General features: G+C 46.8%; 1 protein-coding gene across 2 annotated transcripts in view; it reads right to left on the reverse strand.

The window, feature by feature from the left end:
- CAMK1 (calcium/calmodulin dependent protein kinase I) overlaps nucleotides 1–17,424 on the reverse strand; it is a 204,796-nt gene that overhangs the window by 154,635 nt on the left and 32,737 nt on the right. For both annotated transcript variants that reach the window (XM_033926333.1, XM_033926334.1), the window contains exon 2: nucleotides 17,008–17,147. In XM_033926333.1, the coding sequence (XP_033782224.1) occupies nucleotides 17,008–17,093 (86 nt within the window). In that variant the 5' untranslated portion in view covers nucleotides 17,094–17,147. The remainder of the gene's footprint in view (nucleotides 1–17,007; nucleotides 17,148–17,424) is intronic.

The raw sequence follows: 17,424 nt of genomic DNA on the forward strand, positions 1-17,424 counted from the left end.
ACGACACCATCACCATTCCCATAGTAACAGGATGATGGCAGAAATGGCGGATGGCTGATGGCTCTGAAGTGAGGGGAGAGAGAGAACAAGAGCAATAGCAGAAAGCTCCACACGTTTTGCATTTCATTACTTGAAATCCAGACCACAGAGCATGTTTACGACGAAGAACACCAAAGGCAAAACCGGGAAATGAGAATAATAAGATGCGTTTAGTACTAAAATGCTGAAATGTCACACAGTTTTCCTTTTTTTCCTCATCCTTATTTTGCTAATCCTGCAGCCACCCTGAAGTATAGAGGGACTCTGGCACGTCCTGCTGCTTGCGTTTCTAAGCTCTGTTAAGGACGCCGCAAACAGTGCGAAATCCTTTTATAAAACAGGTCTCCTGAAAGCACCTGATTATCATATCATGCATTAATTATTCAGAGACTGCAGAGATCCGGTCTGCAAATGGATGCCACGTGCCCGATGTTAAAATAAGTCGGCTTTCAAAAACTAGACTCCATCCATCGATTAGTCCATAAAAAGGCTTCAGGATAGAACAAGTCCGCTGACCCTGTTTTTGTCGCTGAACGATGCAAGCAGGTTGAAAATTTGCTTTTGCTGGAACGTAGCTCATTCAGAATCCAGGACAATTAGGATTACCGATGTCCGGATTTACCCAGACTCGTCCTCTTTTTAGAGGTGGGGTGGGGCGGGGTGGGGTTTTTTTTTTGTTTTTTGTTTTTTTTAATATGGCAGTTTGTCCAAGTTTAGGAGGTCGGAGCCTTGTCTACATATAAGTGATGGAGACGTCCGGGTTTTCCTGGACATGTCAGGGGGTCCGGACAGCTTCCCCGCATCTCTTTAAAATCTTCACTACTGAAGCCTGTTGTTCATGCCAACCCGAGATTCCTACCCCCCACTCCAAATCCTCGGTGAAGGCAATGAAAGGGGGGGGGATGGGGGGATGGATGGAAGTCTTAGCCACTGGCCGCTAAGTTTTTGGCCTTGCTCCTGAATCCAAAGAAAATTTGGCACGACTAGTAGTTGACGTCTCAAATATGAACAAGATTTGAAAAAGAAAAAAAGCAGTCAGTCACTATGAAACATCCTGTTCTGTGCAATCAGTCCCGTCCAATTGATCAGGGAAGGTCATTCCAGAGCTGCGCATGCAGTTCTGTGTATGATTTAACGGATGTGCTGAAAGAAAGTTTTATACAGCAGTTATTAGACTTCAGATGCAGTATGCCAGTTCAGTTTCTAGGCCATTCCCCCAAAGGAGCTCAGAACAGGTTACAAATCAGGTACTCAAGCATTTTCCCTATCTGTCCCGGTAGAGGATTAAGTGACTTGCCCAGGCTTTGAACCCACAATCTCAGGATGCTGAGGCTGTAGCACTGTGCCACCCTCTCCTTCCAGCAGGAAAATAAATGTCATCAGTAGTCATTCACCTCCAGGGATAGTGGATGCTGCAGATGGGCAGCCTGGATAGGCCATTTGGCCTTTTATCTGCCATCATGTTTCTATAATCATAAAGCTCTATGACCTCACAATGCAGGTGTAAAGAGCCTTAGCCAATAGGAAGAGGAGATGCAAATGTTAAGAGCCTTAGCCAATAGGGAGAGGAGGAGATAGTGGATGCTCTGGATGGGCCATTTGGCCTTTATCTGCCATCATGTTTCTATGTTTCTATGACCTTACAATGCAGGTGTAAAGAGCCTTAGCCTATAGGAAGAGGAGATGCAAATGTTAAGAGCCTTAGCCAATAGGGAGAGGAGGAGATAGTGGATGCTCTGGATGAGCCATTTGGCCTTTATCTGCCATCATGTTTCTATAACCATAAAGCTCTATGACCTCACAATGCAGGTGTAAAGAGCCTTAGCCAATAGGAAGAGGAGATGCAAATGTTAAGAGCCTTAGCCAATAGGGAGAGGAGGAGATAGTGGATGCTGTAGATGGGCAGACTGGATGCCTTAGCCTATAGGAAGAGGAGATGCAAATGTTAATAGGAAGAGGAGGAGATAGTGGATGCTGCGGATGGACCCTTTGGCCTTTATCTGCCATCATGTTTCTATGTTTCAGGAAGTAGAACAGTGTTTTTGGTGGTAGAAATAAGCTCTTTGGATACTGTTAGGTACGTGAAGTCCACACACTACAGTAACATTCCATGCATGTGGTTTCCAGAAGAAAAGTTATCCAAGGAAGGAGGCGCAAATCTCTGCAAGTAATTTTTCCCCCAGAGTCAATAAAGCAAAAAAAAAAAAAAACTACCACTATCAGCGTAGATTTGCTTTGATTACTGGTAAATGTACCAACAACATTTGTACCGATGCAGAAAGTGTGGCTTATTGCTTCCTGAAATAAACGAAGGGAGCTTCCAAAACAGGTGATCAGGACAATGTTCTGGCACTATGGTACTGCTATAGTTTTGGGAAAGCCATCGCCCTGTTTTCTATTCCCCACCCCCACCTCTAAACTCCTAGTGGTCCTGCTATTGCACAAAAGAGATTTGCCTCGTCCCCGTGAGTTTTTTGTCGCTGTCCCTTTCCCATTCCTGTAAGCTCTGCCTTAACCGCACAGGCCTTGAACACGTATGATTTTAAAGTGTTTGAGGCTTGTGTCGATCGGGACAGAAAAAGAAATTGTCCCAGACAATTGTGGGGACCGGGAAACATTTGTCCCCGTGTCATTCTCTAATATGGAATACAGGATCTGTTCCCCAAAATGTGGGACTAGGACCGACTGGAGGTGCACATATTTTAACCATGACAAATGTAGGCAGCCAGACCAGGAGGTGATAAAGTCATTTTTCAAAAAGTTGGATTTTGCGGCCTCTTGACTGACCAGCTTGTCTTCTGGGAAAGAAATCAACATTCAGCCATTAATGGTTAGTCTTAAGGACGGTATCAGACCCTTTCTAGACTTCTTTCACCTTTCTTATACTGTAGCTGGATTTATGTGTTATTTAATGGGGCTCTGCCTCCATCCATTCCGGTTCCAGAGAGTTTACCGATCAGTAGACAGGAAGTTCTTGGATGCAGAGAATTCTGACTCACTTTTAAGTGAGGGCTGGCTCAGAGGCTCAGAAGTTAAGTGCATAACATTACAAATATTTACTCAATGGTCTAAGGTGTTTAGATAATTTTCAGTGCAGTAATCTAAGCGTATAGAACTTAAACCCCTTTTCTGTCAAATTCTTAGAACAGATATATGTACGTGTCAGATCTGTACAGATTCAAGTAACACACACACAAAAAAGAAAGTGAATAATGTTGAGTATCTTTCTTAAGATGCAAAGATACGTGTGTGAGCTTCTCAGTGGAGGCAGGTCTAATGTCTTGTCTCCTTTTGCTAGCAAACATAACACACCAGCGATGACAAACTGAGGCCGCCTGGTTACCAGCAATGAGATAACAAAACAAAATGACAACTCTACTCCAGCCCAGGGTTATAGGGAAGGAAGACTCCAGCTGATCCCGTAAGGCAACGAAAAAAAAAACATCGGAAGAGCAGAATTTTTGCTTCAGTTGATCTGGGATTTGAGAACGGCCTTTTTGCAGTCCGCCATCTTGAGCAGATAAGCAGACAGGATGCTCACCTTAGCCCACCCCTGCCCAGATTACTACAAATGCTTTCGGGCTCAATCCAGCTACCAAAGAGATAATAATAATAATTTTATTCTTATATACCGCCATACCCAGCGAGTTCTAGGCGGTTTACATCAATTAGATTAGGATCTGCCTAGACGGCAGATTTACAATTATTTATCAGAAATTACAGCTTTAAACAAACTAGAAAGAGGATGTGGAAAGCAGGGGAAAAGGGAAGGCCTCATGAGGGAGGCAAAGTGGGGAGGCGGGGAGTTATTGTTGGGGGGGGGGGAGGGGACAATTCGGGTCTTGTTTGCTGCCTAAAAGGCCCTGTCGGAAAGGTCCAGCTATTAGCGCTCCCATGCGTTGCCTTACCAACCTGGCCCAACTGCTAGTTTTTAATTCTGGGACTGCAAGCTCTTTCAGAATTCCCTAGCAATAGTGGTGGATGGACGCAGTGCTATACGGTCCCTGCCTAGAAGAGCTTAGGCTGTAAGTGGGTACCTCCCTTCCTTTACGCCGCCCTCAAGGTCCCAAGCAGGGAGTGGGATCTGAAGCCCAACTCGACAGGAAGAATTGTTGGCACTAGGGTTACCAGGTTGAGGGGGCGGGCCTGGGTGGGCCTAGGGGGCATGTGTACGGGTTCAGATTTTATGCGAGTTAAAATCTGGTAACCCTAATTAGAGCAATAGGATAACAGAGGTGTATTTCAAAATCAGTAAGGCACACTCTAGAACCAGTAGCAGTCCTAGCGGAAATGCAGGTACCAATAACAGGGAACTAAAGAGCCTGGTGTCTGGGCGAACATTTTACAGAATGGGACGTTTCATCACGGCCATGCTGAAGTGACCTCTCCATGTCACGGTTGGTGCCTCTCTGCCCCAGTGGCGGAGTAAGGGAGAGCGGGAGCGCATGGACCAACCTCCCCGGATGCCGCCCCCTCCACTCCCGCATACACCTCTTGAAAAGGTCACCGACGTGAGCATCATCATCCACTCCTTGCTCGCTCTGGCTTTGGCTCCCTTCTGACATCACATCATAGTTGTGGGACTAAGGGGTGCCAAGCCCGATGCAAGCAGAAGATAGAAGATGCTCTCACTGGCAAAGCTTTCAAGAGGTGTATAGAAGAGGCAGCAGGAGGGGGATGCTCAAAGTGGCGGGGAAGAGTAAGCAGATATCCCTAGTTTGGGGAGGTGTGGGAGAGCATCACCCCTCCCAAATGAGGTCAGGTGCTTCTATGATGCCCCTGAACCGACAGCCAGGTGTAGGAATATTCATCATGGCCGATTCAGCACTGAGCTTGGAGCTGGCGTGAGCACCTTCTATGCTTTATCTACTCAACATGGTAGACTTCCATAGGTGTCAGAACAGGGAGGGGGAGCCACAGGGGACACAACCTCCCCAAAAATTGGTAGTCAGAAGAGTCGGTTATGGCTCTTCCGACTCCGCCACCTACCAAGTTCCCGACCACTGTAATTTTAAATCTTCTAGCAGCAGCAACAGAGTTGGCCCACCCTGGAAGACTTCATTCTGCATCATCCCACCTATGTGGTAAGAGGAAATTGCTGCAGAACGAAGACTTCCAGGACAGGCCAATGGCAGCAGGCTCACTTCATTGCCACCGCCAGCTGTCCGAAGATTTAAAACTACAGCGGTGGGGAGATGGTAGGTGGAGAAACTGGACAGAGAGGTTGGGCTGAGGGGCAGGAGCTGGGGTTGGAAAGGTACGGAAGGACAGATGCTACAAGAGCTATGGGGGTTAGGAGAGGAGGGAAAGAGAGATGCTGCATGGATGGGGTGGTAGGAAGGGAGGGAAAGAGACGCTGCCAGTGGAGGAAGGAAGAAAAGGAGAATTATTGGACACAGGTGCATGGAGTGAGAAGGAGAGATGGAAGAAAGAGGGAGAATTATTGGACATGAAAATGATGGAGAGGTGCAAGGGAGAAATGTTACTCTGGGAGGAAGGGGAAATGACTCAGAGAAGGGAGAGATGCCAGATTCTGGAGAAGGGTGATGGAAGGAGGGAGAGAGATATGCCAGACTGCAGGAAGGAGAGTTAAGAGTTGACAGAATGTGGGAAGGAGGGAAGAAAAGGAGAGAGATGTTAGATCACAGGAAGAGGGAAGGAAGGAAAGAGATGTCAGACCTTAGGAGGGTGGAGGGGAAGACAGGATGTCTAAATCACGGGGAGAGGAGGTTGTGCACACTTTGGAATTTACTCCCAGAGGGGCTACATCTGACTCCAGACTACCTCTACTTCAGGACGCAGGTGAAAGCCTGGCTTTTCACCCAAGCCTTTAATGCAAAGGGCGATTGACTTGGTACTCATTCTGCAACAAGACTAGCTTACCACACACACTAACCAACTGTTAATGCGTTTTTTTAACGCCGGCTGCAGCGCTAACAGCTCTGACGCTCATAGAATTCCTACACATGTCGGAGCTGTTACCGCCATGGCCAGCGCTAAAAACCTTGCTACAATTTTGTAACAGGGGCATAATTTGAGATTGAGGGGTGGTAGATTCAAAGGCAATGTTAGGAAATTCTACTTTACGGAGAGGGTAGTGGATGCCTGGAATGCGCTCCCGAGAAAGGTGATGGAGAGTAAAACTGTGACTGAGTTCAAAGAAGCGTGGGATGAACACAAAGGATCTAGAATCAGAAAATAATAGTAAATATTTAACTTAGGCCAGCACTGGGCAGACTTGCATGGCCGTTTGGTGGGGGATGAGCTGGGGAGGGCTTCAACGGCTGGGAGGATGTAGATGGGCTGGAGTAGGTTTTGATGGAGATTTCGGCAGTTGGTACCCAAGCACAGTACCGGGTAGAGCTTTGGATTCTTGCCCAGAAATAGCTAAGAAGAAAAAATTTTAAAATTTAAATTGAATCAGGTTGGGCAGACTGGATGGACCATTCGGGTCTTTATCTGCCGTCATCTACTATGTTACTATGTAATTCAGTTCCTTACACCTTGTTTAACTGTACAAACAACTTGTCTTGAGTCTAGCCTCCCGTCTGTTTATCCCAACGCAGTCTGCACCACCCATACGATCCCCATCTAATATCTGCATTTGATCCCTCAGCTATAAAATAAGTTTATTATAGAAAAGCATTAGTGTCATATCTATGTTATTTGCATGTTCTGATTTGTGCTTATTAGATGTATCGTGTATTATCTCTCTCGTTTAGATTTCAGTGCTGTTAAGTATATTTTGGAAACTGTTTCATGGTAGGCCCAGTATTACGTTTCAGTTTACTGATTTCGGCTCTACCTCATTCGTTGTATTTCCGTTGATATCGGGTCTTTTTACCACTGTTATGCTGTTAACGAAGTTGTAAGTTTTATGTTGAACTGAACCTGCTGTACACCGCCTTGGGTGAAACTCTTCACAAAGAAGGTTAATAAATCCTAATAAGAAAAAGAAAAGTGCTGTGGGTTTGTTGGCTTATCATAGTTTTTAACTAAAGGGTTGACATTCAAAGGCAGATTTATCTGTTCTTGAGTAGTTAAAAGCATCATTCAGTGCCACTTAACCAGCTACCGCCACCGAAAACGTCCAGTTATGTAGAAACATGACAGCAGATAAAGGCCAAATGGCCCATCCGTTCTGCCCATCCGCAGTAACCATTATCTCTTCCTCTCTCTAAGAGATCCCACATAGAGAATGACACGGTGACGGTTTACCCGCGGCCACCGCATTTAAGCCGCGGGTCACCGCCGAAAACGGGGAAGAAAAATAGCAGTCGCTGCGGTGACGGGGACAAGGCCATTCACCGACCGCGGAAACGGTGAACAGGTTTGTCCCCGCGGGCCAATGTACCCCCTTCTAGGAACCGCTATTTCACCGTGCTCCTCATTTGTCATTTCAACCCTTCCTGCCAATCGCAGCAGAAGGGTACCCAACCCCTCCTGCCGGTCCTCCCAATGGCCTCCCCTAAGATCGCCGGCAGGAGGGTACCCAACCCCTCCTGCTGGACCCCCCCCAACGAACCCTCCCACCCCGGAACCCCCTTAGTCTTACTTTTCAAGTTGGACCGGACAGCTCCTCGCTCGTCTGGCCAGCAGGCCTGCCTCCGTCCAAATGAGGCGGGCCCGCCCCTCCCCTCCCCTCCCCTCCCCTGCCTCCCAATGGCCTCCCCTAAGATCGCCGGCAGGAGGGTACCCAACCCCTCCTGCTGGACCCCCCCCCAACGAACCCTCCCACCCCGGAACCCCCTTAGTCTTACTTTTCAAGTTGGACCGGACAGCTCCTCGCTCGTCTGGCCAGCAGGCCTGCCTCCGTCCAAATGAGGCGGGCCCGCCCCTCCCCTCCCCTGCCTAACCCACAGGATCCTAGGGCCTGATTGGCCCAAGCACCTAAGGCCCCTCCTATAGCGGGAGTGGCTTTAGGTGCCTAGACCAATCAGGCCCTAGGATCCTGTGGGTTGGGCAGGGTAGGGGCGGGCCCGCCTCATTTGGACGGAGGCAGGCCTGCTGGCCAGACGAGCGAGGCATTATGACATCACAATCTGAGCTCTAGAATGTTGCTACTTATGCGTTTGAGGCTTGTGCAGATGAGGACGGAGCGTAGGCATTGGTGGAATGAGGCATTATGACATCACAATCTGAGCTCTAGAATGTTGCTACTTATGATGTGTTTGAGGCTTATGCAGATGAGGACGGAGCTTAGGCATTGGTGGAATGAGGCATTATGATATCACAATCTGAGCTCTAGAATGTTGCTACTTATGTGTTTGAGGCTTGTGCAGATGAGGACAGAGCTTAGGCATTGGTGGAATGAGGCATTATGATATCACAATCTGAAATCTAGAATGTTGCTACTTATGTGTTTGAGGCTTGTGCAGATGAGGACAGAGCTTAGGCATTGGTGGAATGAGGCATTATGATATCACAATCTGAGCTCTAGAATGTTGCTACTTATGTGTTTGAGGCTTGTGCAGATGAGGACGGAGCTTAGGCATTGGTGGAATGAGGCATTATGACATCACAATCTGAGCTCTAGAATGTTGCTACTTATGATTTTAAAGCGATTGAGGCTTGTGTAGGAATGGAGCTGGGGCAGGGACAAGAAAACAATGCACGGGGACGGGATGGGAAAATAAGTTCCCGTGGGGACAGGGAAAAATTTGTCCCCGTGTCTTTCTCTAATGCAGATGTTCACAGCTGTGCAACAACAATGGGTGTTACGAGTGTTGACTCATACATATACTCAAAGGAATGCCATAGCTTCGGAGAGTTGCATCAGCGCACTGAAGTCCTGGAGGATTCATCGGCCCAGTGATGGACAATGCTGAATGCTCATTGCTCTTCTGATCCGAGTTAGAAATGCCAAACAGCTAGGAATATCTGGCATCAGGGTGTCAGCAGTTTACACCACCCAGTGCTGACCACCAATATGAGATATTGTACAATCAGTGGCGAGGTAAGGGAGGAGGGCTGGTCTACCCTAGGCGCCCATGGTGGTGGGGGCACCAGCACCCCTCCTCCCCTCACGCACCCCCTTCACTTCACCACCACGAGCAACAACCTTCAACGTGTTCCTCATGACCGCGTCGGCTCTCCTGCCCACGTCACTTCCGAGTCCTGCTGATAGGAAGTGGCATCAGAGGGAGAGCCACTGGGGTCGTGAGGAGCACGTTGAAGTTGTTACTCGCGGCGGTGAACACCTAGAGGTACAGGGGAAGGGAAGGAGGCATGTGCGACAAGGAGGGGATCAGGGAAGGAGCGGGAGACAGAGATACGGGTGGAGGAGCGGCACCTCTCACCCTTGTTACGCTACTTTGTACAATGGGATCGCAACTGGTCACTTGCAGCGACATGGGACAATGTCAAAAAAAAAAGGAGCAGAGCCCCCCCCCCCCCACAACATTGTGTCTCTTCACCAATAATAGTGCACTCTCTTTTAAGACGGCATTTCCTTAATGAGCAATTGATCAATAAACCTCACAGCGAAAATCTCCGGAAACAAAGATTTACTCTCTGCCCTACTCTTAAAAAAAAAAAAAAATCAACGGAGCAGCCAATGCAGAGTCGGAGTTCTTCTCAAGGGGGACTACAAGAGCGACGCTGTTTCAGCACGAAGGAACATCTGCAGGGTCAGCCACCGGGAGGCATGTTGGAAGTGTTGCCTGGAAACCGAACTGGTATGCCAGTTCGCTCCTGATAATTGGAGACGGTATCACCAAGGACCGTTGTGGCAGATGAGGAACGTTCACAGTGATAGTGTTATCACTACGGAAACACGATACCATTTTTAGTCACAGAAGAAACAGGATGGCAGATAAAGGCCAAATGGCCCACCTGGTCTGCCCACCCGCAGCACTACAGTACGAAAGAAAAGATATTTAGACCGAAATTTAATAAGGATTTTAACTGAGCAAGAGAGACTTCCTGCCCTGCTAAATTGCACTGGCCATGAAATCACTGAAAATGGTGCTAGGATGGTCCAGGGCAGAGCCTAATTGATATGGTTAGCGGACCAGTAACCGGGTTAAGTATTCAGATAAAGGGCTCCTTTTACAAAGACGCGTTAGGGCCTTTAACGCACGCTAGCAGCTACCGCCTCCTTTTGAGCAGGCGGTCGATTTTTGGCTAATCTGGTGCGTGCACTAAAACTCTTAGCGCACTTTAGTAAAAAGAGCCCAAAGTTTAGGACAGCAAAAGCTCTATTCAATGGTCTCATGCAGCAATCGGACTTCTAAAAAAAAAAAAAAAAAAACCCCTCCACGCCAGCGACTCTGTCTCCCAGGCGGTTCAGACAACGGCGCGCACCGACAACTGAGCGCAAGACGGAGGCGCACGCCGAAGAAAATTACAGTTTTTAGGGGCTCCGACGGGGGGTTTTGTTGGGGAGCCTCCCCAGTTTACTTAATAGAGATCGCGCCGGCGTTGTGGGGGGTTTGGGGGGGTTGTAACCCTCCACATTTTACTGTAAACTTAACTTTTTCCCTAAAAATAGGGAAAAAGTGAAGTTTTCAGTAAAATGTGGGGGTTACAACCCCCCAAACCCCCCACAACGCGGCGCAATCTCTATTAAGTAAAGTGCGGGGGGGTCTCCCCCCCACGTCCCCCCGGAGCCCTAAAAACAGTAATTTTCTGCGGCGCGCACCTCCGCGCTGCACTCAATTGTCTGCGCACGCCTTTGTCCCGGCGCACTTTTGACCTGACACCCTCCCAGTCTCTGTCATCTGCTCACTGGCTGCCCACAGCCAAGCGTTGCATCTTCAAGGGCCCGAAGCTAGCGTTCAAATCCTTACGACACAACGCCGGGCTACACAACGAACGAGCTTCCTCCGTATGTGCCGAACGGTGATGGGAAAAAAGCGCGCAAGACTTCAGCACGCCGACATTCCAGAGCTGAGATTGTGATGTCATAACGCCTCATTCCACCAATGCTCAAAAGCCAAACTCATCTGTGATGTCACAATGGCTTGATTGTCCTTTACTTAAGAAGAGCCTTACTGGGTCAGAGCAATGGTCCATCCAGCCCAGTATTCTGCTTTCACGGGGGCCAATCCAAGTCACAAGTACCTGGCAAAGACCCAAATAGAAGCAGCATTCCATGCTACCAATCCAGGGCAAGCAGTGGTTCCCCCATGTCTTTCTCAATAACAGACTATGGACTTTTCCTCCAGGAACTTGTCCAAACCTTTCCTTAAAACCAACTACGCTAGCCACATCCTCTGGCAATGCATTCCAGAGCTTAACTATTCTCTGGAGTGCAAAAAATATTTCCCCCAATTGGTTTTAAAAAGTATTTCCCTGTAACTTCATCGAGTGTCCCTTAGTCTTTGTAATTTTTGACAGAGTGAAAAATCGATCCACTTGTACCCTTTCCACTCCACTGAAAAACAAGACGAGTCCATTGAACCCCTGATCCTCAAATTATGCCCTCTGGTTTTACCATTTTCCTGTCTCTGGAAAAGGTTTTGCTCTGCTTTAAATACTTCTCAAGTATTCGAACGTCTTAATAATATCTCCTCTGCTCCTGAAATCTGAGAAATGTCGGACGACATCTTGTGTGAAGGTATTCCAAGCAATGATTTGGGAAGTAATACGGGTTTACAATCTTTATCCGAAACCCACAGTGTAGTCAGGGATGCAGAGCTTTGCGCTGAAGTAGTCAAGTCACTGATATACCAAGGAGACGAGCAAAACCTCCCATCTGAGACAAAACTGTAATTTGCCACCGGGAGAACGCCAGCCCTCGCTGAGCTGCAGAGGTTGAAGCAGAAAAAAAACCACAACGGAAGCAACTTCCCCTGATCTCGATCCCTCTAATTTTTCATTCACTCTCTCGACTTTTACAAGCTCCGCCTCCCCCAACATCATCTCTCTTCCCGTTCCACAACTCTTCGTTTTTCCAGTTCTCTCTCTCAATCTCCCGCCTCCTTGTTTTCTCTCACTTTCCCTGCTTCTAGACCAGGGGTCTCAAAGTCCCTCCTTGAGGGCCGCAATCCAGTCGGGTTTTCAGGATTTCCCCAATGAATATGCATTGAAAGCAGTGCATGCACATAGATCTCATGCATAGTCATTGGGGAAATCCTGAAAACCCGACTGGATTCCAGCCCTCGAGGACCAGAGTTGCCCATCCCTGACATAGACACTCTAATCCAGGGGTCTCAAAGTCCCTCCTTGAGGGCCCCAATCCAGTCGGGTTTTCAGGATTTCCCCAATGAATATGGTTTGAAAGCAGTGCATGCACATAGATCTCATGCATAGTCATTGGGGAAATCCTGAAAAACCGACTGGATTGCGGCCCTCAAGGAGGGACTTTGAGATCCCTGTTCTAGACGTTCAGGATGATTTTATCAATATAAAACCCAATAGGAAAAGATGAAAGTCTAGAGGCCACAAGTCTCTCTTCCTTTTATCTGACTAGAACAGAAGAAAAACACTCAGGGCACCTTTTATTAAGCTGCGGTAGCGTTCTTAGCGTGCGGGAAACCTAATGCCAGCTCAACGGAGGCGGTAGCGTCTAGCGTGCTAAGCGCACGCCAGAACCACTAGTGCAGCTTAGTTAAAGGAGCCCTAACAGAAAGAGGTAAAATATTATAACTAGAAAGTGGGGGAGGGGCCCCCAGCTCACAACTCGTAGAACACACAACCGATCCACTCGGGGCAAATGAGTGAAGATGTCCGACACTAAGGGCTCCTTTTACGAAGCCGCGTTGGCGGTTTTAGCGCACGCAGATTTTTAGCGCGGGCTAGAACTAACGCCAGCTCAATGCACTTTTACGCGCGTTAAAACCGCTGACGCAGCTTCGTAAAAGGAGCCCTAAATGAAGCAGATAGTCTCGGAATACCTCAAAAGGGGATCAAACAAGCTTTCGCCCCTAATTTCAGTGGCGATGGTTCGCTTTCATTGGCCGATCCTTCATTTTCTGACTACTCTACTGTAGTCTATTAAGTCATTAATTTTTTTATCTGAAATTTTTCAAAAATCACCCTAAGGGGCTCCTTTTACAAAGGCACACGCTATAGTGCGCGCTACCCGGAAAAACTACCGCCTGCTCAAGAGGCGGCGGTAACGGCTAGCGTGCGTGGCATTTTAGCACACGCTATTCTGCGCGTTAAAGCCTTAACGTACTTTTGTAAAAGGAGCCCTAAATATATAAATAGTTTTGAATGTTTTTAATGTCAAGTTAATTTTTCAATCTTTTCGTATTAAATTCTAAAACGCTTTTTTACTTTCCTTTGTTTGAAACATTTAATTTATGTCAGACGACACCGATTAAAGCGTCAAAAGGTGCCGAGTCAAATTATTAGACTTTTGTAATGCTACTGTCGTATTACGGAATAGTTTCGCAAGCGTGGTGTTTCTTATCTCGCCATTCGCTTGTGATCTCGTACTGGCTCAGACTTCAATGCTAAGAGCCCGTACGCGTTAAAAAAAAAAAACCCCGACAAAAACCCTGAAGAAGCCGTGATTCGCGGCGAAACGGGACCCGTCGGTACTGATATTATGTAGTCTGGGCCAGTACGAGATCACAAGCGAATGGCGAGATAGGAAACACCACGCTTGCGAAACTATTCTGTAATACGACGGTAGCATTACAAAAGTCTAATAATTTGACTTGGCATCGTTTTGACGCTTTAATCAGTGTCGTCGTCCGACATAAATTAAATGTTGGTTTCTTTTTTTAATTTATTTATTTATAATTATACAATCAAATTTTACAAGAATAATTCTTGTTCCATTAAATACAGGGAAGAAAAATTACAAACCAAAAAATAAGCTCTTTCAATACATCATACAAATTAACCCCTTATTAGACCACTATAATAGGGGGTGATCAATCATTAATTTAGAGAGAAATTTAGAGGTATTGATTAAACCAAAAAAAGGCATAATGTATCAAGCGCCCATTACTTCCATTGTCCCTCAATCCTTGATGATTTTCTTAACATCTAGAAATTCCTTCAGATGGTTAGGAGAGAAAAAAGTACCGTATTTTCACTCATATACCACGCACCCGTGTAAAACGCGCATACGGGTATAGCGCGCGTGAAACTGTAATTTATGTAAAGAAATTTTTATATACCGCGCACACCCGTATACCGCGCATGCCGCCCCGACACTCCCGTCGCCGCCCGTCAGAGAAAGGGCGGGACCGCCGGAAGAGGAAGCATTTCAGACGCAGGGCTCACAGAAGGGCTGGGACCGCCGTCAGAGGAAGCAGCAGGAGAACGGTAGGAGCTTCTCCATGATGGGGGGGGGGGTGGGGAGGCTGTGGGGGTGCGAGCGGTCCTTCGGGGTGGGGGTGCGAGCGGTCCTGCAAGGGGGGGGGTGAATCGGACGTCGGGGGGGGAACTATGTAAAAAAAAGTTGTAAAACGCGCTCACGTGAATAACGCGCAAGGTTATGCACGGTTTGTAAAAATCGTGTATAATGCGCATGTTATATGCGTGAAAATACGGTATATTTAACACCCAAGTACCTAACCAAGCATTTGCAGGGGTATGCCAAACGAAACGTTGCTCCCAAGTTTATAGTCTGTTGTCGCATAGAAAGAAATTCTTTCCTCCGTCCTTGTGTAGTCTTAGCAACATCAGGGTATATCCATATTTTCCGTCCCCCAAATAATTTTTGGGAATTTTTGAAGAACAATTTCATGATCAAATTCACATCTTGCTCAAACAAAGAAAAGTAAAAAAATCTTTTTAGAATTTAATAGGAAAAGATTGAAAGATTGAAAAATTAACTTTGACGTTAAAAACATTCGGGTTTTTCAGGTAGCACGCACTATAGCGTGCGCGTTTGTAAAAGGAGCCCTTAGGGTGATTTTTGAAAAATTTCAGATAAAAAATTAATGACTTAATAGACTACAGTAGAGTCAGAAAATGAAGGATCGGCCAATGAAAGCGAACCATCGCCACTGAAATTAGGGGCGGAAGCTTGTTTGATCCCCTTTTGGGGTATTCCGAGACTATCTGCTTCATTTAGGGCTCCTTTTACGAAGCCGCGTTAGTGATTTTTACGCGCGTAATAGCACATTGAGCTGGCGTTAGTTCTAGCTGCGTAGCGCGGCTTCGTAAAAGGAGCCCTTAGCGTCAGACATCTTCACTAATTTACCCCGAGTTGATCATTTGTTTATATGGCCGATTATTTTTCACATTTAACATAGAACACACAACCCTACAACAGAGTGGTCACTCAAACCCAAAAAGGGTAAATATTGGGAAACATCCCCGGACCCTTCCCGTCATGTGAGTGTATCAAATGTGATTTTACACACACACACACAAAAAAAGCGTACCAAATCAGAAAGTGTCTGTATCACTGCTGTCCAATCAGGAAAACCAGCATCCAGCGTAAGTATCACCACAAATGATGTCCTTCTCGTTAGGGTTACCATTTGGCTCCAGAAAAAGGAGGACGGATTGAGACGTGTGGGTTTTACTCCCATCAACAGCAGTGACGTAGTGAGGGGGGAGGGGGTCCGCCCCGGGCGCCATCTTGCTCGGGGCGCCAGCAGCCCTTCTCTTCTCTGCCCCCCTACCCACTCTCCCCCTGCCCTGCTCTTTCCCCTATTCCTTTTTAACTGCACTACGAGCAACCACCGACTTGCTGCCCGCGTCGGCTCCAGCGCTCTCTCTGCTTTCACTTCCGGGACCCGCACCTAGGAAGTGGCAGACAGAGCGCCAAAGCCGACGCGGGAAGCAAGTCGGTGGCTGCTCGAGCCAAAGTTAAAAAGGTACGAGGAAGGGGTGTATACGTGGTGGTGGTGTGGTGGGGGCGCCACCTACCTTTACTACGCCAATGACTGAAAGCAATGGAAGTAAAACCCATGTGTCTCAATCCATCCTCCTTTTTCTGGAGCCATATTGTAATCCAAAGAACAAAAAACTGCAGACAAGCGTACAAGATGCCGGCTAAGTTCATTATTTTAACTTTTTAATGCTACCACCTTTTTACAAACCAAGGGACCCGACACGGTCCGTGTTTCGGTTAACACGTCTTCATCAGGGGTCCAAGGTTGACAAGGTATCAAATTAAACCGCAAAAAGAATAAACGAGAGCCTGTATGAATCAAAGAAAAACGTTGACCAAAAGTCTCTGTATGAATTCACTCCTACTTCTTGTGTCTCAAATCCATAGAAATAGATCTATTACATTACATTAGTGTTTTCTATCCGGCCAATACCTTTCAGTTCTAGGCGGTTTACAAAAAGAGTTGGCCTGGCCATTCCCAGGGAGGTTACAGAGTAGATAGAGTGAGCTTACACGACTTGAAGACTAGTATGAGCGATGGGACCTGGGGGAGGGTTTATAAGGTTTTTGATTAGCTCATTTGACAAAGTTTTTGAAAATTATAGTTTCCAGTTCTTTCCTGAATGTCGTCTTGCTTACAAATGGGACTTTCACTACCGTGTGCGGTGTCTGTTTAGAGAGCACACTCGGCCTTCCCAGAGTTCACTTGGATAGGAAGTACAAGTGGAAGTGGGAGGGGGTCTCGGCACACGTGTTAGCGAGACGACAGTGAGGTCAGCACTTCATACATTAGTCCACCAGTAAAACACACAAAAGAAATTACGTTCAAAAAAAGGTCGTAGCTTAATAGGAAAAAGGCGGGGCTCGCCTTCAAAAGCCAATCAAAATGTATTAAAATTTATTGCATCTTATACCAATAGAAGGGCTGAGCTAGCCATATATTCTTATTTTTGGAATAGAGTTGGAAAGGGCAACACTTCTAGCTTATAATTCTATCAAGCAGAAAATCACCCTCAAAATTTTAAACATAGCAAGAAACCTTCACCAGCGAGGAAACATGCAAAAAAAATAATAACAGTTCACAGCTGGTAAAAAGTATGGCTTAGCTTGTACCACTGCAAGACGGAGAAACGCAAAGAATCTGGAAACATTAAAAATCGGGACACTTTTCAGCTAGAAGAAACCTTCTCATCGGGGCATATTGTTACAACGGTACTTACGTTCCCAGGACCTCACGGAACTCGTAAATATCTCGAATGTCCTCGGCTCGTTTCTTCCAGCTCGGTCCGTCCTCTTCAAGAGGCATCTTGGAGACTTCCGCTTTCCGACTCGTCTCTTGAAGTTTGGAATTTATCGAAATCTGAAATTATATTGAGAGTCAGATGATATGGCACACTCATACATGAAACCATCCACCCCCCCCTCCCCAAAAAGAGATAATCCTGCGAGGATCCTCCTGGAGCCCAAACATGTTTGAAAATTTGATGTGGATTGGACACCAAAACAGAAAAGTTAGTGGGTGGAAGGAGGAGTGAGTGATCGCACAAGCGTACCATCTTTTAGCTCATTAGGAAGAAAACAAACAAAATGGATTTACTTCTGATGATCACATGAAAAAGAATTCTATTATGCCCAAT

The sequence above is a fragment of the Geotrypetes seraphini genome, chromosome 17, assembly GCF_902459505.1.
Source record: "Geotrypetes seraphini chromosome 17, aGeoSer1.1, whole genome shotgun sequence".
Taxonomy (NCBI): domain Eukaryota; kingdom Metazoa; phylum Chordata; class Amphibia; order Gymnophiona; family Dermophiidae; genus Geotrypetes; species Geotrypetes seraphini.